Genomic DNA, 27,648 nt, shown 5'->3' on the forward strand with positions numbered 1-27,648 from the left:
AGGGAGAGGGTGAATGTCTGTCTTGGTGCTGCTGTAACAGAATACCTGAGCCTGGGTTATTTCCGGGAAGCAGAGGTTGTTCCCAGCTGTGGAGGCTGGGAGTCCAGGGTCTTGGTGCCAGCAGGCTTGGTGTCTGGTGAGGCCAGATCTCTGCTTCCAAGAGGATGCCCAAACACCGCATTCCCCGGAGGGGAGAGGGGAGGAAGGCCAGTGCCTTCATGGCAAAAGGCAGAGAGGAATCCATGCCCAAGCTGTCTTGACAGCTCCAGGAATCCGTCTGTGAGGGCAGGGCTCCCATCGGGCCCCACCTCCTACACTGTTGCTCTGGGGAATGAGTTTCTCACCGTGAATCTGGGGGGCACATTCAGACCCTATTGTGGGTGGGTGAGAGAGCATAGCTGTGTCACTGGGACAAGTGGCCATGAGTCAGGGGAACTGAGGGGCTTTCATTGTCCTCACCTGTGTGTGTTGTGGCACCTGTGCCAGGCACCAGCGTTCTGCCCTCCCTGGCACAGGTGCATCACCAAGGCCCAGTATGCAGCGGCCAGAAGTGAGCCTTGAGCCAAGGCCCAGGCCCACCTGCTGGGCATCTTCCTGCCAAGCAGCACCTGAGATTCTGAAATCGATGCCTGGATAGGCAGAAACGGCCGGCAGGAGGCTCCTGACAGATGGATCGTGCAGTACCAGTGCAGGCAGGGTGCTGTGGCCAGGTCCTGCGCCTTTATGGTCAGGGTTCCGAGACGTCATGAGACGGCTTGTTCAGCCAGTTAGCGTTGGTGCCCCTCTCAACAAGGACCCCCAGGAAGGGGGTGGCCTCACAAGGGTGGCCGGGGGTCCCGCTCCATCCCACATGTGGCCAGCGTGGCCCACACTTCCGGCGTTCCTCTCAGCTCGACAACAATTTTTCTGACTTTGGAGATTTTCTAGGTTTTGTGTTGTAAGAAGAAACACTTGGCATTCAAATACTAGGCAGATTGAAATGCTGAGTTTCTTAGTGTTTCATTCTGTGATTCAAGTGCATGCGGAACACTCAATCTGGTAGGGACGATGCCCGCGCAGAGCTGACCCTTCTTGCCTTGTTTTTCCAAGCTGGAGAAGAAGCAGGCGCTCCCTCCATTCCAGCCACAGATCACGGATGACTACGGTCTGGACAACTTTGACACACAGTTCACCAGCGAGCCCGTGCAGCTGACCCCAGACGATGAGTAAGTCCCACTGGGTGCGGGAACCCCGGAGCACCCCCCGCCCCGAGCAGCCCCATGGCAGGCCGGCACCTTGGGCGGCTGGTGACCCGGCCTGCCCTTGAGTCCCGGCCACCTGGCGTCCTCTCTCCGGTGGGCGTTGGGGGAGGATTCTTCTGCGAATGTGACTCCCCTCCCCAGAGGGAATGAACACAGGTCATCCCCCCGCCCCCTGCCACCTTTGCCCACAGGGATGCCATAAAGAGGATCGACCAGTCGGAGTTTGAAGGCTTCGAGTACATCAACCCATTACTGCTGTCCACCGAGGAGTCGGTGTGAGGCCGCTGCGTCTCTGTCGTGGACATGCGTGATTGACCCTTTAACTGTATCCTTAACCACCGCATATGCATGCCAGGCTGGGCACGGCTCCAAGGGCGGCCAGGGACAGACGCTTGCGCCGAGACCACGAAGGGAAGCGTCGGCAGGCGCTGCTGGGAGCAGAACGGTCCCTCACACCTGGGCCCGGGCAGGCCAGCTTCGTGCTGGAGGAACTTGCTGCTGAGCCTGTGTCGCGGTGGCCACGGGGACCCTGCTGAGGGGCTGTCATGCAGTTTCCAAGGTGCACATTTTCCACGGAAACAGAACTCGATGCACTGACCTGCCCCGCCAGGAAAGGGAGCGTGTAGCGTCCTGAGGAATAAAAGTTCCGATGATGTGGAAGCCCCTCTGATGCCTTTTTTCCATGAGTGGCGCCTGCCCCACGTCTCCGACGCAGCCACATGGAGGGGGGCAGGTTAGGAGCCAGCAGGACACAGGTGGGGGCGGGAGTGTAAGTGCCTGTGGGGACACACGCAATCAAGAAGTGTACAAACTCGCACCGTTTCCTAAAGCCCGGTAAGTTCCTGTGGTTGTTCCTGCAGAGCGTGTGCCCAGCCGCTGTGGTCTCAGGGTGAAGTGACACCTTAAGCAGGTGGCGGCTGGGCCAGCCAGCTCACTGGACCGATGGGGAAATTGGATCATAGAGATTCTAAAATGTGGCTCACCAAAGCACAGTAGACCAAAAAAGAGAAAAAGAAAATTGAAAACTAAATCTGCACAAATCCATTTCTGACCACACTAAGCAGTGCCTGCACGATCCTCGTGCAACGCGTTTGACTTTTGGAAAATATTCTTACCTGTCACACAGTACTGAGAGTTAGGGAAAACTAACAGATGTATGTGTGACAGACCCCAGCCTTAAAGTTCAAAATGATGACCCTACAGACATCCGGAAACACAGGCAGTCCTCCCAGCAGCCCGGACCTTCCGCTCCCTCCTGCTCCCGGGGACACGCCCGCGCTCTCCGTCCTCCCACCCCTCCGGTGAAGGGACAGCTGCCCAGAGCCGAGGCTTCCTAGAGGCAGGTCTGCCGGCTGCCAGGGGTCAGGTGTGGCGGAGCCGTCTTCTGAGCTCTCTGGGAGGGGGGTCGCACCACCTCGTGCCTCTGAGTGGGGCCTGGTGCACAGGTGTGGAAATTGCCACGCAGCCCTCTTGGCCAGGCGGAGACCCCAGGCCTCCATGACTCAGGGGCCGCTCCACCCCACCGTGCGGCTGGTGGCTTCGGGAGGAGATACGAAAACCTCAAGTTAGGAGGTTCGCGCCACGCCTTGCCTTGCCTCAAAGTCATACCCACCAGGTGAGCATGGTCCACCCTACACTCAGGTTTCTCAGGGCACCGCTCCATGCCTGGCGCTGAGCACGACGTGGTGGATTCACACCCGAGCCCCAGGTGCTGGGACAAGAACGGCGCTGGGCACACCCCGCCCCTCCCCCAGCTCAGCCTTCTGGGTGGAATGTGGAGATGGGTTCCAGCCACACTCCCAACCTTAGCCAGTGAGACTCTCCTCCAAAGACGGAAAGTTAGAAGCCCCAGGGCAGGGTCCAGGAGCCGACCTGGGTCTCACACAGGTGTCCCAGACCAGCGTGGGGATGTCCAGGTAGCGGGGCCCAGCCTGCAGCCGCTGAAGTCACACCTGCCGGGGGAGCAGGGCTGCTGGGACCCCACCTTGAGTGGGAGACCCCCAGTGTATCCCGGAAGTGGTTAACAAGCAAACTGCTTTCCATGAGCCTCCTTGATTTGTTAAATATTTAAGGCACTGACCTAAATACTGCCGTGTTGCCAACAGCGTGCCGGTTACCAGTTGGGCTGTTCTTGTACACAATGTGAGTAACACTGTGCTCATCACAGGGGAGACTTTTCTATTCCGTCATTTGTTTTATAAATTAAAGTGAAGGATGTATTGAAGTGTGCTTTGAAAAATCCTGATATTTGCCAATGGCTCCGGTCACAACGGTGTGTCTTTTGGAAGTGATTCCTAAACTCTGGTGACTTGGGGGCTGCACGGTGGGCCTGCGTGGGCAGGGTGCGGGGCAGCTGCCCATGGAGCCCGTGGCTGACCGGCTCTCCCGTGGATGACACCCTCGATGGCCAGGGTCATTCAAAGTCTTATACATCCATTAAAGACTTTAATGAAAATGCTTACATCATTATTACTATTAAAAGTAGGTGTTTTTGGCCGTGCACGGTGGCTCGCGCCTGTGATCCCAGCACTTTGGGAGGCTGAGGCGGGTGGATTACAAAGTCAGGAGATCGAGACCATCCTGGCTAACACGGTGAAACCCCGTCTCTACTAAAAATACAAAAAGAAAAATTAGCCAGGCATAGTGGCAGGCGCCTGTAGTCCCAGCTACTCGGGAGGCTGAGGCAGGAGAATGGTGTGAACCTGGGAGGTGGAGCTTGCAGTGAGCCGAGACTGCACCACTGCACTCCAGCCTGGGCTAGACAGCGAGACTCCGTCTCAAAAAAAAAAAAGTAGGTGTTTCCAAGAAGCAAAGGTTTTTCAAGCCATTTTCTTTTTTTTTTTTTTTTTTGAGACAGAGTCTCGCCCAGGCTGGAGTGCAGTCTCGAGATCTCAGTGCACTGCAACCTCCACCTCCCAGATTTAAGCGATTCTCCTGCCTCAGCCTCTGCAGTAGCTGGGATTACAGGCATCTGCCCCACACCCGGCTAATTTTTGTATTTTTAGTTTCTCCATGTTTGCCAGGCTGGTCTCGAGCTCCTGACCTCAGGTGATCCCGCCTGCCTCGGCCTTTCAAAGTTCTGGGATTACAGGCGTGAGCCACTGAGCCCGGCATGAAGCCATTTTCTTAAGTAGGCCTATATCAGGGCCGTTTTGGGCTCCCAGCAAAATGAGCAGAAGGTGCAGCACAGAGTCCCCATGCCCTGCCCACCACAGGGCACGCTGCTGACAGCTGCTGGGCCTGCCCTTGTCATCACCCCACGGCCAGAGTTCCCGCCGAGCTCGCCAGAGGCTGTCAGTCCCGTGGGTGTGGACAGGCGCGTGACTAGATTCACCACTGTGGGGCCATGCAGGGAAGTCCACGCCCCGGAGACCTCGGTTCCGCCTGTGCCTTCCTAGCCCCTGCACCCTCTGATGTTTTAGGTCCTCACGGTGTTGCCTTTTCCAGAACATGCTAGGGTTGGAATCACAGAGTGTAGCATTTTCTTTCCCTTAGTGATCTGCATTTATGGCTCCATGTTTGTCGCAGCCTATCTGCAGCCATCATTGAAAGGAAAATACAGACATCTGGGTGTTCATCTTGGTTTTCACACCACGTCTGCCCCCAGGTCTGTTCCCTCGGCCACCACAGACGGGTCAGGGCTGAGCCCGCAGAGCGCGGCTCTCCAGAACCTGGGGGCTGAACAGCAGTGGACAGGAAGCGTCCTGAAGATGCTGCTCCCCGTGCTCCACTCGCACCGTGAGCCCGCACAGACAGTGGCTGACAGGTCTGGGTGAACCAGATGCCCACTGCTGCTGTCCTTCCTCAGAAACTCCTGGTTTCAGGAGAAGCTGCCTCAAAGCCCTGGCGCGTGATGAGGCCCTGGAGCCCCACACCACAGGGAGTCTCCACTCCCAGAGCCCTAACAAATGACCACAGACCCGGGGCTTCAGCCAGACTCCTTGACTCCAGAGGAGGGCCCTCTTCTGGCCTGTGTCCCACACGGTGGAAGGAGCAAGGGAACTCCCCGGGGTCTCCACTACGGGGCACTAATCCCATCAAGAGGTGCTGGCCCCACCTCCTGGCCTGGCAGAGGCCTCGCCTTGTGGTGAGAATTTCAACCTAGGGATTGAGGAGTTCCAGGCCCACAGCCCGCAGCACGTGGTGGCAGGAGCCTTCCTTTTTCATAACTAGCTGCAGCTGCAAGTTCATTTTGGGGAATTAAAACACGACCAATGGCAGGGCGCAGTGGCTCACGCCTGTAATCCCAGCACTTTGGGAGGCCGAGGTGGGCAGATCACAAGGTTAGGAGATTGAGACCATCCTGGCTAACACAGTGAAACTCTGTCTCCACTGAAAACACAAAAAATTAGCCAGGCGTGGTGGCACATGCCCATAATCCCAGCTACTCAGGAGGCTGAGGCAGGAGAATCACTTGAAACCAGGAGGCGGAGGTTGCAGTGAGCTGAGATGGTGCCACTGCACTCCAGCCTGGGTGACAGAGCAAGACTCCATCTCAAATAAATAAATAAATAAATAAATAAAGGCCGGGCACGGTGGCTCACACCTGTAATCCCAGCACTTAGGGAGGCCAAGGCGGGCTGATCACGAGATCAGGAGACCGAGACCATCCTGGCTAACACAGTGAAATACAAAAAAAATTAGCCGGGCATGGTGGCGGGCGCCTGTAGTCCCAGCTACTCGGGAGGCTGAGGCAGGAGAATCGCTTGAAACCGGGAGGCAGAGGTTGCGTGAGCTGGGATCCTGCCACTGCACTCCAGCCTGTGCAACAGAGCAAGACTCCATATTTTAAAAAAAAAAAAGGCCGGGCGTGGTGGCTCAAGCCTGTAATCCCAGCACTTTGGGAGGCCGAGGACGGGCTGGATCTCCTGGCTAACACGGTGAAACCCCGTCTCTACTAAAAATACAAACAACTAGCCGGGCGAGGTGGTGGGCGCCTGTAGTCCCAGCTACTCGGGAGGCTGAGGCAGAAGAATGGCGTAAACCCAGGAGGCGGAGCTTGCAGTGAGCTGAGATCTGGCCACTGTACTCCAGCCTGGGCAGCAGAGCAAGACTCCATCTCCAAAAAAAAAAAAGCCAAAGCCGGGTGCAGTGGCTCACACCTGTAATGCCAGCACTTTGGGAGGCTGAGGTGGGCAGATTACGAGGTCAGGAGATCAAGACCATCCCAGCTAACATGGTGAAACCCTGTCTCTATTAAAAATACAAAATTTAGCCAGGCATGGTAGCGCATACCTGTAATCCCAGCTACTCAGGAAGCTGAGGCAAGAGAATCACTTGAACCCGGGAGGCGGAGGTTGCAGTGAGCCAAGATCGCACCACTGCACTCCAGACTGGGTGACAGAGCAAGACTCCATCTTAAAAAATGAAAAAATCGTGGTGGCTCAAGCCTGTAATCCCAGCACTTTGGGAGGCCAAGATGAGCAGATCACGAGGTCAGGAGATCGAGACTATCCTGGCTAACACAGTGAAATCGCGTCTCTACTAAAAAATACAAAAAACTAGCCAGGCGAGGTGGCGGGCACCTGTAGTCCCAGCTACTTGGGAGGCTGAGGCAGGAGAATGGCATAAACCCGGGAGGCGGAGCTTGCAGTGAGCTGAGAGAGCTGAGATCCGGCCACTGCATCCCAGCCTGGGCAACAGAGTGAGACTCCGTCTCAAAAAAAACGAAAAAACGCAACCAGCTGGGTGCAGTGACTCATGCCTGTAATCGCAGCACTTTGGGAGGCCAAGGTGGGCGGATCACAAGGTCAGGAGATCGAGACCATCCTGGCTAACACGGTGAAACCCTGTGTCTACTAAAAAAATACAAAAAAATTAGCTGGGCATGGTGGCGGCGTCTGTAGTCCCAGCTACTCGGGAGGCTGAGGCAGGAGAATGGTGTGAACCTGGGAGGCGGAGCTTGCAGTGAGCCGAGACCACACCACTGCACTCCAGCCTGGGTGACAGAGTGAGACTCTGTCTCAAAAACAACAACAACAAAAAACGCAACCAGAGGCTGGGGCCGGTGACTCACGCCTATAATCCCAGCACTTCAGGAAGCCAAGGCGGGAAGATTGCTCAGGCCCAGGAGTTCAAGACCAACCTAGGCAACATGGCAAGACCCCTCCATCTGTACAAAAAGTACTAAAAGTAGCTGTGTGTGGTGACACGCACCTGTAGTCCCAGCTACTCAGGAGGCTGAGGTGGGAGGATCATCAAGCCCAGGAGCCTGAGGCTGCAATGAGCCGTGACTGCACCACTGCACTCCAGCCTGGGCGACAGAGCGAGACCCTGTCCCAAAAAAAAGACAAAACCGTGACTGCACGTGAGCGAACCAGGCCTGTCCACAAAGTTAGGAAAGCGAGCGGCCCTCAGCCCGTCCGCCGTCCCCCGCGGGGCGCCAGGTGAAAGGGGTCAGCTTACCCGCCTGGGGCTGTGTCCGGTTCTGATTTCACTGCAGTGAATCTGCCCTAAACCAAATGTCAGAAAGAAAAACACAGATGTTCCATCACAACACGAAGAGAGACAGAGACAGGCGCCCGCCCTGCTTTAATGCACAAGCTGGAGAGCTGAGAGGAGGGGCTTCTGCAGGGGGAGGGCGCGTCCGGGCGCCGCACACTGCGCAGGGCTCCCTGGATGGTGCTCACCACATCACGTCTTCTGTGCTTTCCGCCAAGCACTGGGCCAGGTGGCTGTCAACATCCAGCTGGGTCAGCCTGCAAGGGAGCAGCCGCACTCACTCACGGCCCCATCAGCCCAACTGGAGCGGCCGGACACGACCATCACCGGCCTGGCCAAGGTGTGGCCCTGGAAGCCAGGACAGTCGACTTCCGGCCATGACCCCCCGAGGGCGCCATAGCTGGCGTGCTCAGCAGAGCCACCGGGGATGACGTCCTGGGGCTGAGTGGGCGGCTTCAACCTAGACTCGGGCCTAGATCTTGCTGGAGGCCAAGTGGCCGGTGTCCCATCAGAGTGACCATCCCTCACACACCACTGCTGGGGGATACACCCCCACCGAGCAGCCAAGTCCACAGAAACATGTCCCTGTGTCCACCTGTCAGCCACACCGCCCTCGCTCCCCGACAGCCTCTGCCCTCAGACCAGTCCACGGAGCGCCGGTCTGCCCTTGGGCTCTGCTGTGTCCCTTCCCGTGGCTCCTGTGCCCCACCTGTATGGACACTGCAACCCTCAAGTCCCCCTCTCCAGACCATAGCTGGACCCCCACTCCCGGGGCCGGCTCCAGCGGCCATCAGCTGCCTCCTCACTCTGGCAGAGCCCACCCAGTGCCTTCTGAAGCCCCCGAGGGTCCCGCAGTCTGAGACTTTCCGGCTTCTGCCCATCCTGGGAACCAGCCCCTCCCTCCACAAGCTTTCTCTAAGGCTGCCAGAAGGTCTTAAGATGTGAACCGAGGTCATCTTGTCCCAGGGTTTCCAGGCAGTGTCCCTTGGGTGGGGGCCCTCTGAGATGCCTTCAGACCCCTGCCTGCAGCGGAAGAGCTTTGTCCCGGCCTCATCTGCCCCGTCTGTGAGGCTTTGGCTACTGAGCAGACACATCCAGGCCCTGCAGTGTGGAGGGGCCAACCCGACTGCAGGACAGTGGGGGCTCAGCCTAGAAGCCTCTGGTGGCTTCTGCGTGTGGGCAGGGGAGCAGGGCTGCTGGGTGCGCTGGCGTCTGGCAGTGGGAGGGGCCTCAAGGCCGTTAAAATCCCAACGACCAGCCGGGCGCGGCGCTCACACCTGTAATCCCAGCACTTTGGGAGGCCGAGGCGGGCGGATCACCTGAGGTCAGTTCAAGACCAGCCTGACCAACATGGTGAAACCCCGTGTCTACTAAAAATACAAAAATTAGCCGGGCATGGTGGCGCCTGTAATCCCAGCTACTCAGGAGACTGAGGCAGGAGGAGAATCGCTTGAACCCAGGAGGCAGATGTTGCAATGAGCCAAGATCATGCCATTGCACACTGCACTCCAGCCTGGGTGATAGAGCGAGACTCCTTCTCAAAAACCAACCAACCAACCAAACCCAATGACCAACCCAGGGCCTCACCGCATCAACAGAGACAAAACACAGCTCCAGCTCTCAGCACCCTCACCAGGTGCCCGCTTCCCATCCACCCACGTGACCCGCAGGTGTCTGAAAATGCACAAAATGTCCAAATAGGACCACAAGAGGACCTTAAAGACACAAAGAACGTTCTACATAGTTTGTCAAATCCAGCATTTGACAGTTCTCTGGGTGACCCAGAGAACACCAAGGACGCGAGAAATGGGAGGCCTGCCGGCAGCTCCACTCCTCAGACCCGCCTCTGCCAGGGCTCCGGGCTCAGCAGGCGTCTGTGCGGGACAGGGCGACGGTTCAAGGCCAAGTCCGGCTGTTAGACCAGACCCTCCAAGCCAGGCGGCCTCCCTGCTGGGGTCCTGTCCGGTCATGAGTCCCAGGGCATCCCAGAATGGCCGTGCAAACCCTTGTTCCCAAAGACACGGGGCTTGTCTCCCAGCTAGCCTGCCCATGCCATGGCCACAGCCTCGGGTGAGTTCCGTTCCAAAGTACTGGCTCTCCCTTACAATCAAGTGTTCGAATGTGCTTGAAGCATTGCAGACACACCAAGGCCTGGGCCTGACTTCACTGACGCCTACTGCGGAGAAATCGAGGCAGTCTGCCAAGCTTTCGGCAACTGCTTAAAAAGCTCAAAACGGCAACTCTTTCCTCGTGAACGTCCCCGTCTTCAGGAGTCTTTTTTTAGACGATCTGAAAAGCAGGCGATCCAAAGACAAAAGCGCCTACCCGGGGGGCAGGGGGCAGCGTCCTGACGGCGAGGCTCTCTGAGCTTCAGCCAAGAACGTGGATTTCTACCAGGGCTCCCAACGGCACCTTCCGTCTGTGGACTTTTTTTTTTTTTTTTAGATTCAGGATCTCACTCTGTCGCCCAGGCGGGAGTGCAGTGGTGCAATCATAGTTCACTGCAGCCTCCAATTCCTGGCTCAAGGGAGTCCTCCCACTTCAGCCTCCAGAGGAGCTGGGACCACAGGCACAGGTGCCACTATGCCCAGGTGTCTAGAGATGGGATCGTGCTATGTTGCCCAGGCTGGTCTCAAACTCCTGGGCTCCAGCAACCCACCTGCCTCAGCCTCCCAAAGTGCTGAGATTACAGGTGTGAGCCACCACGCCCAGCCCCCGGGATTTCTTTTGATGGGCAGGAATCAAGAAGTCTTCACAATTAAAAAAAAATCCCCTGCCTCAGCAGAATCAGCGTGTGGGACAGCACTGTAGTTCACGACAATCACAAAGCTCCAGTGTGGGACAGCACTGTAGTTCATGACAATCACAAAGCGCCAGTGTGGGACAGCACTGTAGTTCACGACAATCACAGCCAGTGTGGACAGCAATCAGAGGTCCACGAGAATCACAGCCAAACCCCATGAAGAGGCGTGGCACACGGCTGGGCCTGGATATGTTTTTGAAAAATGCTCTGCTCCTGCTGCAGGCTCTGGGCACGCTGAGGGGAAGGGGCGAGTGGCTCCTGGGCCCTGGCCCTTGCACTGCTCACCCACCAAGCCCCACGTATGTGTCACCAGGCCCCTCCCTGTGCTGTGCATGTGTGATGTGGAGGGGTGCCCCATGGGCTTCTGCTTCCACAAGTGCCCCTGCTTTGAGTGAGCCTGTTTCCAGGGCATTCCTCTCTGGGTGAGCACTCGCCTAAAGAACTGCCTGGACAGGTTTCCTGCTGCAGGTTTTGATAACTAATTCAGTTTTAGGCTTTTTTTTTTTTTGAGACGGAGTCTCGCTTCTGGTCAGGCTGGAGTGCAGTGGCCGATCTCAGCTCACTGCAAGCTCCGGCCCCGGTTCACACTCATTCTCCTGCCTCAGCCTCCAGTAGCTGGGACTACAGGCACGCACCACAAGGGCCACCTTTTCAGGAGTAGAGACGGGTTTCACCCGTGTTAGCCAGGATAGTCTCGGGATCTCCTGACCTGGTGATCCGCCCGCCTCAGCCTCCCAAAGAGCTAGGATTACAGGCTTGAGCCACCGCGCCCGGCCTTTTGTTGTTGCTGCTGTTGTTGTTGTTGGCTGCTAACTTTGGACTCCGGTCCCTTCACATTCCCGAGCTGTTTTGGCTTCTAGAAGACCAGGGGCATCAGGCATGACTGAAGGACCCGGTCTCCTGGCCATGTGAGATCTGAAACCTGCCGCCCATTAACTCAACCAAAAGTTAGGAACCAGCATCATTCACACGGCGCGGGCCCCAGGTGCCTGCTCAGGAGGCCAAGGGCCCCAAGGTCGCCAGACACGAGCCCAGGCACTGGGCAGTTTGGGCTATCTTCTTAGTAAAACTGGGTTCCATTCCCCTTTACTTAAAAATATATATGTAAGTGGTCGGCGCTGTGCCTGCCTGTAATCCCAGCACTTTGGGAGGCCGAGACGCATGATCACGAGGGGTCAGGAGGATCGAGACCATCCTGGCTAACACGGGAAACCCCGCCTCTACTAAAAATACAAAACGGCCGCAGGTGGCGGCACCTGTAGTCCCAGCTACTCAGGAGGCTGAGGTGCAGGAGAATGGCTTAAACCCGGGAGGTGGAGCTTGCAGGTGAGCTTTCGAGATCCGCCACTGCACTCCAGCCCGGCTACAGAGCAAGACTCCGGCCTCAAAAATATGCTATATAAAAATATATATGTAAGTATACAGTGGGCTTCAAAAATAAGAAAAAGCATCTCCAGACAAAAAAGATGATCTTCATTTTTAAAACCCATGACCCACTCTGGGGAAGGTGTTCCCGTGCTCTGGGCCTGGGGACGCCGGTGCCACCAGCTTCCAAGATGGCCAGGTGGACCGGGGCCAGTGCTCCCCAGCCTGCCTTCTGCGCTGTGGGCCCCCAGAGCACGGAAAGCAGGGGGACCCCAGACCCGTGACAGACAGCCACCTGGACATGCCAGGCCACAGCACTGGGCCACGTTTCCACGTGTGAAACAGGGCTTTAAAAGCCAGCGCTGAGCTCGGCCACCTCTTGACCTTCTGAACGGCTGTGGTTTCCAAACACGGATGGATAAGCGGGCGGGGCACAGGGTGGCGCACTCACCTGGGGCCGAACTCTTTCTGGCACATGGGGCAGCGGCGCAGGGCGGCACCCTCCACGGACGGCTGCTGCTCCACCCTGGGGGCCCTGCAGGGATCAGGTGCCGGGCGCTGGGGCAGGGACCTGGCGGGGGACTCCAGGTGCCCTCCTGCCCCGCGAAGCAGCCGGTAGGAGCGGCCTGGGCTCCACAGGTCTGGCGGAAAGGGCGTCCAGGAAAAGGTCTTGGGTCCCACAGTGAAGGCTTCAGTGGGCTCCGGGCCGCACCTGGGCTCCTGCAACATGGAGTTGTTGGGCCTCGCCCAGCGGCGGCTCTCACCCTGGAAACCCCTCCCCCGCTGCCATGGGCCCGGTGGGCACACCTGTCCAGGGAAGGCGGGCAGTGGAGGCACCTCGTGGTCCAGGGTGAGCTCTGGGCTCACCGTGCGCAGCAGCTCGGCCCAGAGCCGCTCCCGCTCATCACCCCCCAGGAGAAACCAGGGGCGGCCGCCAGAAGGCCTGGGGCGGACAGAAAAAGGAGCCGGGGTACCCAAATGGGGAAACGGCCATGGTGGGGGACCTGGGAGGTCTGGGGCAAGAGGACAAATGGGAGGGAACTGGATGGTGGAGGTGGAAGGACACAGTGGAGGACAACAAGGAATGGGGTGGAATGGATGGATGGATGGAGATGGAGGGGCCCATGGAAGGATGGGGAAGGATGGATGGAATGGAAAAGGAGGGAATGGAATGGTGGAAGGGGGAGAAGAGAGCGGGAGGCCCGCGGGGGCGCCGGGAAGCACGTGGCAGCGGGAAAACCGACCGCGCCCCCGCCCGGCCCTCGGCCTCACCCGCCCGCTGGGGGCGGCCTCCGGCGGCTCAGCCCCAGCCGCGGCCTCCGCGCCGCTTCCATCCGAGCCCGCGCGCCGGGCGGAAGTGAGCGCAGGCCCCGCCCCCGCCCCCGGCCCCGCCCCCAGACCGCTGCAGTGAGGCCGCCCCCCCCCGAGCCACTCGGAACCCCAGGGGCCCTGATCCCAGCCTGTAGGGAAACTGAGGCCAGAGTTCCTTCGTCCTGCACCGCAGAGGGGGGCCTGGCGTGAGGGTGGGGGGGCCCAGGCGTGTGGGGCGGGAGGTCAGCTGGGGGAGCCCCGCCCGTGTCCCCTTTCCCGTCCAGGCAGTCCCGGGCCGGAGCCCCCTCCGTTACCCCGATGGCTGCCCGCCCCGCCCCGCCCCGCCCCGCCCCGCCCCGGCCCTGCCTCCTCCCGGCTGCACCCAACAGCTCCCGCCCCCGTTTCCGGCTCTGCGGAGCCGCCTCTCCTCCCAGGACCACTCCAGGAGTAAATAAAGCTTGAAATCCGCCGTCGCCGCCACCGTTTCTTTACAAAAGGCGTAGAACTCAAGCTCCTTAACCAAGAAACAAGAAGCGAAGTGACAAAGTCCGGGTGGCTCACTTGGGCCTCAGGGGCCTGGGCCAGGGCTCTGGGGGCAGCTGAGGGGCTTTCCTGCCTGGACCCTGGGCTCTGCGACCTCAAAGTCCGCCACGTGGTGGCAGCAGACGCCCAGGCACCCTCGTGCCACACCTGGTTGTGCCCAGTGCCTCATGGTCCCAGACCACTTCCCTCTCCCTCGGCCCTGCTGGGCTCTGGAGTGGCTGCCACCCTCATGGAAGGGCTGGGGTCTACAGGGATCAGGGTCAGGGGCCCTCGCTAGATGCCACTCAGGGCTCTGGGACTCCTTGGCAGTTTCAGCCGTGCCCTGCCCCATCAGCTTTGGGGCCATGCTGGGCAACCCTCCTGCAGGGCTCCCTCGCTGTTCCCACCCCTCACCTGGCCTCTCCCAGCCCCCAGTCGTCTGTGCCCTCCCTCCAGAACTCAGCTGTGGGGCCCCGCCCTGAACCCAGGCCGCCAGAGTGGCCCACCGTCCTTCAAGTGGCCCTGGCCTGGAGGCCATGGGTTGGTGTTCAGGGAAGGGGCCAGCAGCAGCACCTAGAGTGGGGGAGGCGCCCCTCTCCCTGCATGAGTGGTTTTCTTCAGCGCACGTTCCTGTTCTAGATGCTGGAGGCCCCCAGCAAAACAAGACGGAGGCACTAACCCCCAGGCCCTGCGACTTGAGTGAGCAAATGGAGATGTAGTGCTGAGTGCTGCCCGGGTGTGGGGAGGGGACCTGGGGGAGCTGCTGCAGGCAGTGTGGTCTCAGGGGCCCTGTGGGAGGTGTCCTGTGGCTAGGCCCGTTCTCAGGGGAGAGAAGCCCAGCCGTGGGGTCTCCACAGCCCCACATCCACCACATGGCAGGTGCCAGCTGACCAAGAGCTCCCAAACAGCCAGTGTCCAGGGCTCCCCGGCAGTCCTGGCTGCCCTGGCTTCAGCTCCGAGCTTCTGGGTCTTTCCTGGAAGTATAGTCCCAACCTCCCAAGAAAGGAGGAAAAGCCAGGCCCAGTGGTTCGTGCCTGTAATCCTAGGACTTGGAGAGGCCCAAGCAGGCAGATTGCTTGAGCCCAGGAGTTTGAGACCAGCCTGGGCAACATGGCAAGACCTTGTCTCTATAAATAAAAAAATTAGCTGGGCATGGTGGCATGTGCCTGTGGTCCCACCTACTTGGGGGGCTAAGGTGGGAGGATCACCTGAGCCCAGGGAGGTGGAGGCTGCAGTGAGCCAAGATCATGCCACTGCAGACCCCATCTCAAAAAAAAAAAAAAAAAAAAATGCCAGGTGTGGTGGCTCAAGCCTGCAATCCCAGCACTGTGGGAGGCCAAGGCGGGAGGATCACTGGAGGGCCAGGAGTTCGAGACCAACCTGGCCAACATGGAGAAACCCCATCTCTACTAAAAATACAAAAAGTAGTCTGGCATGGTGGCGCAGGCCTGTAATCCCAGCTACTTGGGTGGCTGAGGCATGAAAATCACCTGAGCCTAGGAGGCAAAGGTTGTGGTGAGCCAAGATCACACCACTGCACTCCAGCCTGGGCGACACAGCAAGACTCTATTTCGAAAAACAAAAAAAGACAAGAGAAAGGCCCTTGAAGACAAGTGTTTGTTTGCTCAGCTCTCTGGGCCATGCTGGGATGGGGATATGTTCTTGCCCCTTCTCTCCCTTCCCTGCTCTGGCTCCCCAACCCCAGGGTTCCACTGTTGGACCCGGGGGTGGTTCCTGCCTCCTCCTCCTCTATGGCCCCCACATGGTCCAGTGCCCTCCTGCCGCAGGACCGGCTGGCCTCCGGATGGGCTTCAAGCCCCTGGGACTCATCTCCTTCCCTGCCTGGGTCCCTTGGGCAGAGCCTGGGAACCTCAGGCCCCTGCCCTGTCCTGGAGGACCATGTGAGGGACACCTGTGTGCAGCTGCTGCTCCAGAACAGGGGCCTTTCTGGGAGGGAGGACCAAGCCCCCACCCCTGGGAAGCCAAACACTAGAGCTTTGCTGGGGTCTTCAGCATCCTTCGGGCCCCTTCCGGCCCCTCCCGGCTCCCGCATGCAGGTGTCCTGGCCACTGGGCCCAAGAGGGGCAGAGCAAAGCAGGAGCAGGGAGGCGTCTCAAGTGGCCCAGACCCGGGACACCTGCGCTGCCCGGCTGGCACGGGCTGCTTGGGAAGCTCTCGCTGCAGGTGCCCCAAGGCTAGGAGGCACGAGCCTGCAGGGGACCTCGGGGCTAGATGAGCCTGGCTCCAGCCTGCAGCACCGAAGCTGGGGGGCCCCCATCCCCTTTGGTCTTAGTCACCCCAGTGGGCCTCATTTACCCTTGGCCACCAGGGAAGAGGAGCTGGGGCCCCATGCCAGTGCCATGTGGCAGAAAGCAGGGCCTCTGGGCCTGGTGCTTTGGGGACGCAGAGGCAGCACAACATGTCACAGTTGTCCTCCTGGGGGCTCTTCCCTTCCGGTTTATCTGCTGCTCTGGATTAATTTCCCCTCCTCTCATGTCACCACGGGCGAGGGGGCAGTGGGGCAGGCCCCTGTGACCTACAGCCAGGGATAAGTCCACAGAGAAAGGCACTGGGGTGACCTCTGCTCTGGGCACATGGTGGGTGCCTCCACTTGTCAGGAAGCCTGACCCCCAATCCCCTCCCTCCTGACAGCTCTCCCGACAGCTGCCTGCCAGCCAAGGGCCTGGAAGGGGACCGGCCACTCAAGACTCTCAAGACAAGGAAGTGTGTTCGCCTCCAACAAACACACCTCGTCCCGCCTGTCCCCAAGTTATGAGCAGACACAGTGGTGCTGGTGCTGGTGGAAGTTTCAAAGTTGGGCCTGGTGAAAAGGCTCCACTTCTTCAGAGCCAGCTGCTACTGTGGTGACAGGGAGTTTTGCTTTATTGAAAAATAATTTCTGGTTGGAACTGACACGTGCAGTGTGGAAATGAGTTTTTGCTAAGCCGAAATTCATGTTTACAAAAAAATGTTTCAGCCGTGGGAGTTTGCACCCCAGGCAGAGCCGAAGGTGCTCAAGTGGGCGGGGGCATCGGAGCCGCCCATTTCGTACTGCCACACCTGCAAACCGGTGGGCGAGGAAGCCCCTTACCCTCTGTGGCATAAAAGGACGCATTTATGGATGATGAATCAGGCCCCAGCCCACTGAGCTGGTTTCAGAAGCCTGGTGAGGTCTGCTGGTTGCAGGTCAGGGAGCCAACCCTCTCCAACTCCTTCCACCACGAAGGAACAAGTGTCCCAGCCACTGGCATCCTCAGAGTCCCCCGGATGATCGTCTCTGCCCAGCGCTCACACCTTGCAAATCAGGCTAAGACAGCAGTGACAGGCCCGGAGGCTGGCAGGCCTAAGCAGCCCGATGGCAGTGCACCCTCCCAATTTCCCAGTGAGACGTGTGACCAGCAGGCACCCTGGGTACATGCTGAAGGCACTGGGCTGTCTCCACCCCTTCCCACGTGGCAAAACGGCCTGGCGCCCAAGCACAGTGCCCTGGCAATGCTCACCTGCTGGCAACAACAGCCAAAACGCCCGGGCAGCCTTCTGACACAGCCAGGAAGCGGGCTGTGCTCCGCCACACCTGCTGGCCCATGGATGCCAGGCAGACACGCCCGCCTGTAGCCAGATGTGGTGGCATTTACAGGATACGGGAGTGCCAGGCAGATAGGCTGTGTGAGACAGTTGCCTGGGAAACATCACCAGATCCTTGGGGCAGCAGAGCAGGTGCTCGGGCCCACACATGGGTGCGAGAGTAGGGGTGTGCCTTGGTGCCCCTGGGCACCCCCAGCCTCAGTGGCGGAGTCATGGCACAGACCCGCCCCCAACCCCAAGAGCCGGAAAGCCAGTAGTAGCTGGGGAGGGCCCCGGCCCGGGAGACAGTGGTCCTGTTTCTGAACCCCACCCCAGCCATGGCCTGTCTCTGGGCCAGCATTCCCCACCAGACAGGGCCAGCTGCCCACTCTCAAAGTCCCCAGCACCCCTTCAAGCACTCTCCTGTTCACACCCTCCCACAGCCTGTCCTCTATCCCCATGTGTCAGGCTCAGCCCCCTGCCCCCTCAGCCCCCAGCCAGGGGCGGGCTTTTGTCAGCCCCAGACCCTGCTCTGACATCCCCTCCCCAGAGAAGCTTCGCCAGCCCAGCCCAGCCCAGGCTTCTGTCTCCACCCCACTGCCCTGCTGGGAAATTGTGAGCTCAGATGCTGGTTGGTCTTCCTAGGAGGGCGGTCCTGTGTGCTCTGTTCCCTGGGAAGCCTCGCAGAGTGCTTGGCACCAAGGAGCCGGTCAGGCAGTGGAGACCTCTCAGGGCACCCCTCCTCTGGGGAAAACAAGTCACAGAAATCAAGCTGGGGGAGTGCTGTGGGTTGAGCAGTGTCTCCGAAGACTCATGTCCACCAGTACCTGAGGAAGTGGCCTCGCTCAGAAGCAAGGTCTGCGCTCATAGAATCAAATCAGGATGAGGCGATACTGGGTTAGGGTTGGCTCTGAATGCAGTGTGACCAGTGTTCTTGTAAGGAAAGGAGAATTGGCCAGGTGTAATATCTCACGTCTGCAATCCCAGCACTTTGGGAGGCGGCCGAACCCGAACCACTTGAGGTCAGGTTCAAGACCAGCCTGGCCAACATAGTGACCCGTCTCTACTAAAACTACAAAAAATTAGCTGGGTATGATGACAGGCCTGTAGTCTCTCAGCTACCTGGGAGGCTGAGGCAGAGTGGCAGGCAGGAGGCAGAGGTTGCGAAGTAGCTGATTGAGCCACTGTATTGCTCCAGCCTGGGGCAATGGGGAGCAAGACTCCATCTCAAAAAAAAAAAAAAAAAAAAAGAGAGAAAAAGAAAAGGAAAATTGGCCAGGGCCAGGTGCTGTGGCTCATGCCTGTAATCTCAGCACTTTGGGAGGCCGAGGCAGGTGGATCATGTGAGGTCAGGAGTTCAAGACCAGCCTGAAAGACATGATGAAACTTCGTCTCTACTAAAAATATAAAATTAGCTGGGTGGTGGGTGGTGGGTTACTGGCAATCCCAGCTACTTAGGAAGGCTGAGGCAGGAGAATTGTAGAACCCAGGAGGTGAGGAGGTTGCTGGTGAGCAAGATCATGCTGTTGCACTCCAGCCTGAAATGACAAAACAAGCTCAGATCTTGGAAAAAAGAAAAAGAAAAAGAAAGAAGGAAAATTTGGACACAAGTCACAGGAGGAAGCAGGTTGGGGGTGGTACAGCCATAAACCAGGGAGTCTCAGGGCCCAGAGCTGGGAGGGCAGGCAACTGCCTTGGAGGCAGCACAGAGGGAAGGCCACCCTCCCAACCACTGATTTTGGAGTCCAGCTGCCTGAACTGTGACAGGACCAATGTGAGGCGTTTTAGGCTCCCAGTGTGTGGTGTTTTCCTAGCAACTAGGAGACACGCAGCAGGCTCCCAGCTTTCCAAGCCACCTCGCACCAAGTTCAGCTTGAAAACACTGAGCCCAGGCCGGGCGCGGTGGCTCAAGCCTGTAATTCCAGCACTTTGGGAGGCGAGGCAGAGTGGGATGCAGGTCAGGAGGCTCGAGACCATCCTGGCTGGTGACATGCCTGCAAAAAGGCCACAAAAAGGCGGGCGTGACCAAGCCTGTAATCCCAGCACTTTGGGAGGCCAGAAGCGGGTGGATCCACGAGGTCAGGAGATCGAGACTATCCTGGCTAACATGGTGAAACCCGTCTCTCTACTAAAAATACAAAAACAGGCCGAGGTGGTGGCGGGGAGGCGCCTGTCAGTCTCAGCTACCCAGGAGGCTGAGGTGGGAGAATGGCGTGAACCCGGTGGCGGGAGCTTGCAGTGAGCGAGATCGCCACTGCACTCCAGCCTGGGAGCACAGCAGACTCCGTCTCCAAAAAAAAAAAAAAAAAAAAAGATACAAAAAAACTAGCCAGGTGAAGGGCCTGTAGTCCCAGCTGGTCAGGGAGGCTGAGGCAGGAGAATAGAAGCGTAAACCGGGGAGGTGGAGGCTTGCAGTGAGCTGAGATCTGGCCACTGCACTCCCAGCCTGGGCGACAGCGAGACTCCGTCTCAAAAAAAAAAAAACAAACAAAAAAAAGAAAACACGGAGCCCAGCTCGGTGCGGGGAGCCCTAGGTCTCCTGTCCACCAAGCCCAGAGCTGAGGAACTGGCTCCCCCATGGGCCGAGAGTTGGAAGGGGGCCCTCGGAGGAGGAGCTGTTGGGCCAGGAAACCTCTGCAGGTGGAGAGGGTGGCCAGGGCCCCCTTGGGAGTCCCCAGGGAAGGTCTGGATTCTCAGGTCTGTAGAATCAGCTTTGTCCCCAGTTCAGCACCTTTTTATGGGAAATCTGCTGGCTGGAGACAGCCCTTGATGTCCCAAGATGCTGGCTGGTCCCTGCACTTTCCAGGACCCAGCTCGCCTGCAGCACACAGATTTCCACTTGTCGTAGGAAACTGTCCTTGGTGCATCCCCTGTGCAGCCTGGCCAGCTGTGAACTGTGAGCTCCAGCCCTGCTTCGTTTGCTTCAACTTTCTGAGTGACGTGCAGACTTTCACAGGGAAACCGTGGGGTGGCTCCGTCCGACACCTCCCTTGCTGCCCCTGCATTGGAAAATAAGGACAGTGGGTGGCCTGGGCCCTGCGCATCCTCCAGAGGGTCAGGGACATGCACGGTGAGCGACTTCTGTAGGCTCGAAGGCACAGCATGGAAGGACTGGGACACCCGTGGGCAGGGAGCAAGAAGTCACCACTGGGGGCTTAGGTCTTGTTTGTTCATCTGGTAGAACTGCTGACTTTTAATTTCTTTTTTTTTTTTTTTTTTGAGGCCGAGTCTCGCTCTGTCACCCAGGCTGGAGTGCTGTGGCCAGATCTCAGCTCACTGCAAGCTCCGCCTCCCGGGTTCCCGCCATTCTCCTGCCTCAGCCTCCCGAGTAGCTGGGACTACAGGCGCCCGCCACCTAGCCCGGCTAGTTTTTTGTATTTTTTAGTACAGACGGGGTTTCATTGTGTTAGCCAGGATGGTCTCGATCTCCTGACCTCGTGATCCGCCCGTCTCGGCCTCCCAAAGTGCTGGGATTACAGGCTTGAGCCACCGCGCCCGGCCGAATTGCTGACTTTTAGAGAAAGGGACCTGAGTCTGGGCGCAGTGGCTCACGCCTGCAATCCCAATACTTTGGAAGGCCAAGGCAGGTGGATCACCTGAGGCCAGGAGTTCAAGACCAGCCTAACCAATATGGTGAAACCCCATCTCTACTAAAAATACAAAATTTAGCCAGGCGTGGTGGTGTACGCCTGTAGTCCCAGCTACTTGGGAGGCTGAAACAGGAGAATTGCTTGAACCCAGGAGGTGGAGGTTGCAGTGAGCCAAGATTGTGCCACTGTACTCCAGCCTGGGTGACAGAGAGAAATTCCAACTCAAAAAAAAAAGAAGAAGAAGAAGAAGGAGAAAAAGAGAAAGTGGCTTGAGAGATATGGCCCAAAAATGGGCTGGTTTTCTGTTTCTCTTTTCCCCTGGGTGCTCCCTCGGGGACTGTCTGGAGAACCAGGCTCCAGGAGGCCCCCGTGCAGACTACTGACTGTCCTGCAAACCCTCACACTGTGTGGCCTTGGCCTAGGGCTGCTCTCCCCTACCAGGTGCCCGAGGAGGAGGTGGCCTCTGTTCCTTCCAGCTATGCCCTCCATATGTGCCACTGGACCCCATCACCACGAGCCCCAGCTAAGTGACAACCAACAACCCTATTTCTGTTTTTGGTTTTGTTTTAGAGACAGGGTCTTGCTCTGTTGCCCAGGCTGCAGTGCAGTGGCAAAATCTTGATTCACTGCAACCTCCACCTCCTGGGTTCAAGCAATCCTCAACACCTATTTTTATTTTATTTATTGAGACAGTCTCCCTCTGTTACCCAAGCTAGAGTCTAGTGGCACGATCTCGGCTCACTGCAACTGCTGCTTCCCTGGCTCAAGCAATCCTCCCACTTCAGCCTCCCAAGTAGCTGGGACTACAGGCACAAGCCACCATGGTTAATGTTTTGTTTTGCTTTGTTTTGTAGAGACGGCGTGGGATTTTGCCATGTTGCCCAGGCTGATCTTAAACTCCTGAGCTCAAGTGATCCTCTTCCCTTGGCCTCCCAAAGTGCTAGGATTACAAGCATGAGTCACCACACCAGGGCCCTGGCTAATTTTAATTTTTGTAAAGACAGGGTCTTAACTATTGTCCAGGATGGTCTCGTCAAACTCTTGGCCTCAGGCAATCCTCCTGCCTTGGCCTCCCAAAGTGCCATATACCCGTATTTCTGGGTGAGCAATTTCCAACTTTGTGGTGTGAGGGATGTCTGACATGAAGCTCCATCCTCCTCCCTGGGGTCCATCCTGCAGTGAAAGCCGTCCTCCCAGCCAGCTGGTGACTGAACAACAGTGCTGTGCATCCGAGCGGGACACTGGCTGAGACTCTCCTCCCCCTCCCATCCCCCTTCTGCTTTTCTCCCTGCCCATGGCCTGGCAACCTTCCCCAGGGCCAGAGGGCAGCCCAGAGTCCTGAGGCCCCAGGAAGCTATCTGGCCGCTGGAAACAGTGGCCTGATGCCCAGCAGAATCTCTGAACAGGTTCTTTACCTGCAACCTAGGTGGAGCCAAGGCATGACTAGGATCCGAACTGGCCAGACAGTGGCCGCCAAGACCAGCCCCGCCTCCCTTCTGCCACCTTCTTCCCCGCAGGCTTCTCCATAGTGGGGCAGGCTCTCTGGACACCCCTCCGCAGTCAGGGCCCTCCCATGGCTGCCCTGCCCAGGACTGGGCACAGCTGCACTGACTGTTCCTGGCAACTCACCTGTGCAGGCCACCTCGCTGCTTCAGCACAGTCCAGCACAGGTGTTCTCACTCTGGGGTTGGCCTGGCACTGACCTGTGCGCCTGTGAGGGAAGGTGGGCAGCTCTGGAGCTGGCTGGTGCCCCCTGCCTGGGTGGAGGTGGGGCAGGTCCCAGATTTCTCAGAACAATTCCAGGATGCAGCTGCGTCTGGGGCCTAAGCAGAGGGGAGATACCAGGCTGGGGCTGGCTGCTGGGCCTGTCCTCTCTGAGCTGCCTCAAATCCCCTATTCCTTGAGCGGCCTTGGAGCCTGGCCTCAGACCTCAGGGCACCACACCACTTGTCTCCAGGGACCAACCTGTTCACCCCACATCCAGCCCTGTGACGGAGGTGCTGTCTCTTGGCCCCACTTACAGATGGGCCAACTGAGGCCCAGGGCATCTGCCCACTTGTCATGACAGTGAGCAGCCAAGCTGGATGTGAACCCAGGTTTTTGTACACTGCCGTCTGGCAGGGTTGGGGAGGACTTAGTGGCACCCACTGACCTCCCACTGGGGGTCGGGGTCAGGGAGTGAAGTAAGTGCCTGGCTGTCTGAGCACCCTGGGGCAGCCCCTCCAGCCTGGGAGAGCCAGCTTACTCTGGGCAGCTGGCGAGGCCAGCTCCTGCCATATTGGGTCCTTACACACCTCTCAGCTGTGAAAGCCCCTTGCTGGCCTCCAGAGAACCTCGAGGATGGCCTCACAGGCCAAACCCAGCGGCTGCACTGCCCATGGTCACCAACTCTGCAGCACGCGTGTACAACCAGTGTCCCTCCGGTGTCCCCACGCCCAGGTGCCTGGCTGTTTGTCCTGCCAGCATCGCGAGCCATTTCTGGCGCTGCCTGTGGTCTGCCGTCCTGGCACATCCTGAATGGAGGTGCACGCATAGAGGCTGCCTGTGAATCTCCTGCGCCTCCTCGGAGGGATTTGCTCCCTTCTGGGACGTGCCCTGGGGACAGTCAGTTCCCCCAAATAGTGACTTCCATTCTCCACATAATGAGAGCCTTTGGCTGAAGGATTGGGAGGACCAGGAAAAAGCCTCCAGGCCACGTGGGGCGTGACTTGGCGATCCCGGTCGCTCCGGGAGTCAGCCTGGACCCCCAACGCCCGGTGGCCTGCTCTGAGGGCCACGCCCGCCGCCGAGCGCCCGGGAACCGGAGAACCCGCAGGGCGTCAGCCGGGTGGATTTCCTCCCACTGCCCCTGACCCCACTGCCCAGCGCTTTCGGGACTAGCGGATGATGGACTTGTGCTAAACTGGCTACGACCCCTCCGGAGCGGGGTCCTGGGGTAAATCAGCAGTGAGCTGCAGCCTCAGCCAGCCCCTGCCTTTGGTTTCCTCGCGCTCCCGGCTCACAACACCTCAGACCCGAACTAACCCACCAGCTGCCGGACCCTCCTCCCGGGCACCTCCCACGCCCCGCCCCTCAAGCCTCGCCCCTCCCTCCGGGCTCCCTCGCGTCCCGCCCCCAAGCCCCGCCCTTCCTCCCGCGCCCCCCCCCCCCCCCCCCCCCCCCCCCGGGCTCCCCACGCCCCACCCCTCAATCCCCGCCCGTCTTTCCGGGCCCCCCTGCGCCCCGCCCCCGCTCCTCCTGCTGGCGCTTCCCTGCCCCGCCCCTCTCAGCTCCACCCTCCTTCTAGGCCCCGCCCACACCCCGCCCCCATGGGCACCACCCACAAAGCCAAGCCCCGCCCCGCAGGGTCTCGCGCACTTCCCGCCCCGCCCCGCCCCGCCGCGGCCCTGTCCTCAGCGCCCAGCCTGGGGCCGCCGTGGCGGTGAGACCCGCAGGGGGAGGGCCGGTCCCAGACACCTCGCCGCTCCAATTTCCTCCACGTTCACAGGCCCAGCCTGGCACTCGCCGCTCGTTCTGCGACCTCCAGGGCGAGCGCGCTTCCGGGGCGGCCGTCCAAGAGGCGTGGGAAGCGCATGGGGGATTCTGGGCGTGCAGTCGCCGCCAGCGGATGGCGAAGGGGCGGGTGGGTGAAGCGAGTTTCCAGCGTCGAGCCTGCTTCGTTTCAACGTGGACGCCACATGCAAGCCACGAGCGCAGCGCCTCACTGTGTTCGCCCTTGCTCCGGGTCCGGCGTTCTGCGGGTGCCCCAGCTGCGTTGCAGGTTTCAGTGGCGCGCCCCGGGGCTGGAAGGCTGAGCCGTCCTCCTCCCATGTGCGCGAGAGACCCTCCGCCACTGTGCCCAGATCGCCGGCGAGGCGCAGGGGGACGCTGGGAAGGGCATCGGGAGACCCCGGGCCTCCTGTCCGCACACCTGTCCGAAGCCTCAATGTCTCCATTCCTTTTCGGTCTGACCTGAGAGCCGAGCTCACGGCAGGGATGGGGACCCCGGGCTTGAACTGCAGGTGCCGTGCCAATCAGGGCCCAGGCAGGAGAGGGGCGTCCCTGCATTGGGGCCCCATCATCAGGTTCGCATGGCCACTCTAGCGTGGTGGGGGAGGGCAGGGCCTTTCCCTGTCAATTCACTTCCCTGTCGGTACTCACCGACCTGTCTGTGGAAGGGCAGCAATGGTCGATTTCCCGATTAAACAAAGTGTGAAGGAGGAAGAGAGGCTACAGGAATCTCCCGTCCGGGAGACCCTGTCTCTAAGGGGCCAGGCGGGGTCCTCCTGTGTCTCCTGCAGCCCTGCACAGCCCCTGTCAGAGGCACCTTCTGGAGAGAGTGGCTCACCTGTCCCGGCCTTTGCCACTGGGCGCTCTGTCCCAATTTATCCGTGTCCAGTCCGATTCGTGGTATCATGGATTGGAAAGCTGTGACAGACGCCCTGGGCTGGGAGGTATAAAACGAAACTGTTTAACTCCAGTGAAAAACAGTTGCAGGAATCCCAGAAGTGGGAAAAGGTCGTTCTGAGCAATTTCCGTGGAGTGGGTGTGATTCCGAGACTGAGGCTCCAGGGGCCAGGGTCAGTGGCTCACGCCTGTAATCCCAGCACTTTGGGAGGCTGAGGCAGGCACTTACCAGGTCAGGGGATTGAGACCATCCTGGCTAACACAGTGAAACTCCGTCTCTACAAAAAATACAAAAAATTAGCCGGGTGTGGTGGCGGGCGCCTGTAGTCCCAGCTACTCGGGAGGCTGAGGCAGGAGAATGATGTGAACCCGGGAGGCAGAGCTTGCAGTGAGCCACGATAGTGCCACTGCACTCCAGCCTGGGCGACAGAGCAAGACTCTGTCTCAAAAAAAAAAAAAAAAAAAGAGACAAAAAAAAGGTTCTGGGACCCCTGGCCCAGGAGCCCCAGGCCACGGCCTCCTGCCTGGGAGGTGTGGCTCCCCATGCAGCCAGCTTCTTCCCTGCCTCAGGTGTGCGACCTGCACTCTGTCCAGGAGGAGGGGAGACTCTCTTGCCCAGGGGCAAACCTGAAAACACAGCAAGGTTAAGGGAGGAGGGCAGTTTGCTGTCAAAGTCCACATTTGTGAAAAAGCATTGATTGGGCAGAGAGAGGTGCTGTATTCTGGAATGGAGGTGAGTAGGGGCCAGTGCGGGCTGGCCGGTGAGGGTGGGTGTGATGTTTTGCCTGGCCCAGTGGAGCCGGGGCCGCAGGTTCCCAGTCTGCTGGCAGAGCTGGGTCCTGGTAGGGGCAGAGCTGGGCAGGCCCACATGGCCTGTGCATCCAGGGTGTCTTGTCCCCTCGATCCTTCAGAGGATGAGCCCCCACCCTTTGCCGGCCTTCTTGGGCGTGGTCTGATAGAGGCTGAAGACAGTCAAAGCCGCGCTCCTCTTTTCTTTTTTTTTTTTTTTTTTTTCCAGACAGGGTCTTGTTCTGTCACCCAGGCTGGAGTGCAGAGGCCTGATCTCGGCTCACTGCAACCTCCATCTCCCAGGTTCAAGCGATTCTCCTGCCTCAGCCTCCCGAGTAGCTGGGATTACAGGCACGCACCACCATGCCTGGCTAATTTTTGTATTTTTAGTAGAGATGGGGTTTCATCATGTCGGTCAGGCTGGTCTTGAACTCCTGACCTCGTGATCCGCCCACCTCGGCCTCCCAACGTGCTGGGATTACAGGCGTGAGCCACTGCGCCCGGCCTGCTCTCCTCTTTTCTAGGTGAGAACAGTGAGCCCACAAGGTCAGGGAGCTGCCCCCAGGTCATCTGGGCTGTTGAAGATGGAGGTGGCAGATGGAGGTAGGAGAGGAGGCCAGAGAGGAGCCGTGTGCTCATGATCCCTGGCCCAGCACTCTCCTTCCCTGGCCCCCACTTGGCATCTGCCCCACCCGGGGCCCGGACTCCCACTCACGCACTGGAAACTCCCTGTCTCGGGGCCACACACACCATGCCTGGCAGGCGCTGGAGATGCAGCAGAGCAGACGCGGCCACAGGAGTAGCTGTGTTTCCTACAGTGGAGAAGGGGACCCTGGTAGGAGCACTGCCCAGCCAGGCACGTGGTGCTCAACCCTATGGGCACTGACCCCACGAAAGGCCAGGGTTTGTGCTGCGGGAGGCCTCTGTTTGGCGAGAGCTCTGTCCTGGCTCCAGTGCGGCGGCCCTCCCCCGGCCTACTGGAATGGGACCTCATCCCTGCTCCAGCGTCATGGACTTTTCCGGCCTTGGGTTGAGGCCTCAGCGATTCAGGCGGGGCCGTTTTGCTAACACCCGTGTGTATGTGGGGGTGTGTGTGGGGGTGTGTGTGTGTGTGTGTGCACGCGCCTGTGTGTGCATGCGTGCAGGCATGTGAGCCTCTGTGTGCCCACGTGCCTGCATGTGTGTGCACGTGTGTGCAGTGTTTCTGCCCCAAGGCTGGACCCCAAGGCCCGTCTTGGGTGCAGGGTGTTTTCTGTAGGGGAAACTGAGGCATGGGAGGCTCAGCCCCATGCCTGGGAGGGTGACTGCCAGCCAGTTGGCCTCAGAGCTCCCACTCCTGGGCACAATGGGCACCTGGCCCTGGGGCCTGCACTTCTTAGCTACACACAGACCATAGCCCTGGATCCCAGGCCAGCGGTGTCCTCTCAGCCCTGCCTCCCTGGAGTGCACGTCCCCCGGCCAACCTTCTGGTCTCCTTTCTTCCTCTCAACTTTACCCTCTCTCTCCCTTCCTCTCTCTGCCCCGCTCCTGGCAAGCGGATTGCAATCCAAACTTGTTGTTAACTTCTCCCCTGCAGTTGTCCACGGGCCCTTCCAAGTTAAACATTACTCACGGCGACAAGAGCCCGGCGGGCAGT

General features: G+C 59.1%; 2 protein-coding genes, 1 long non-coding RNA gene and 1 pseudogene across 10 annotated transcripts in view; 1 reads left to right on the plus strand and 3 right to left on the minus strand.

Moving 5' to 3' along the window:
* Positions 1-3,460, plus strand: part of PRKCZ (protein kinase C zeta) — a 142,871-nt gene extending 139,411 nt beyond the window's left edge. Inside the window, exons 17-18 of the mRNA XM_031663699.1 lie at positions 1,090-1,205; positions 1,433-3,460. Coding sequence (XP_031519559.1) covers positions 1,090-1,205; positions 1,433-1,520 — 204 coding nt within the window. The 3' untranslated portion in view covers positions 1,521-3,460. The remainder of the gene's footprint in view (positions 1-1,089; positions 1,206-1,432) is intronic.
* Positions 984-2,933, minus strand: LOC101020735 (annotated as a pseudogene). The gene is made up of 2 exons (XR_650454.4): positions 2,536-2,933; positions 984-2,018 (listed from the first exon to the last, which is right to left on the minus strand). The product of XR_650454.4 is annotated as an uncharacterized LOC101020735 (transcript).
* On the minus strand, positions 1,914-13,240 carry FAAP20 (FA core complex associated protein 20). 7 transcript variants are annotated; one of them, XM_031663684.1, is made up of 6 exons: positions 13,123-13,240; positions 12,658-12,793; positions 12,302-12,570; positions 7,871-7,939; positions 7,647-7,693; positions 1,914-2,018 (listed from the first exon to the last, which is right to left on the minus strand). In XM_031663684.1, exons 1-5 carry the CDS (start codon positions 13,182-13,184, stop codon positions 7,675-7,677), a joined length of 555 nt encoding a protein of 184 aa, XP_031519544.1. In that variant the 5' UTR covers positions 13,185-13,240; the 3' UTR covers positions 1,914-2,018; positions 7,647-7,674. The 7 variants fall into 7 exon arrangements, with proteins under 7 accessions (XP_031519544.1, XP_031519556.1, XP_031519554.1 ...); XM_031663696.1 differs by lacking the exon at positions 1,914-2,018 and adding an exon at positions 3,812-3,850; XM_031663694.1 differs by lacking the exon at positions 1,914-2,018 and adding an exon at positions 4,255-4,774.
* A 6,459-nt stretch (positions 13,241-19,699) lies between these two features.
* On the minus strand, positions 19,700-25,485 carry LOC103886885. Its single transcript, XR_650737.3, has 3 exons — positions 25,165-25,485; positions 22,467-22,660; positions 19,700-20,246 (listed from the first exon to the last, which is right to left on the minus strand). It is a non-coding gene; the product is annotated as an uncharacterized LOC103886885 (long non-coding RNA).
* Between the last annotated feature and the right edge of the window lie 2,163 nt (positions 25,486-27,648).

The sequence above is a fragment of the Papio anubis genome, chromosome 1 (genome assembly GCF_008728515.1).
Source record: "Papio anubis isolate 15944 chromosome 1, Panubis1.0, whole genome shotgun sequence".
NCBI classification, from domain to species: domain Eukaryota; kingdom Metazoa; phylum Chordata; class Mammalia; order Primates; family Cercopithecidae; genus Papio; species Papio anubis.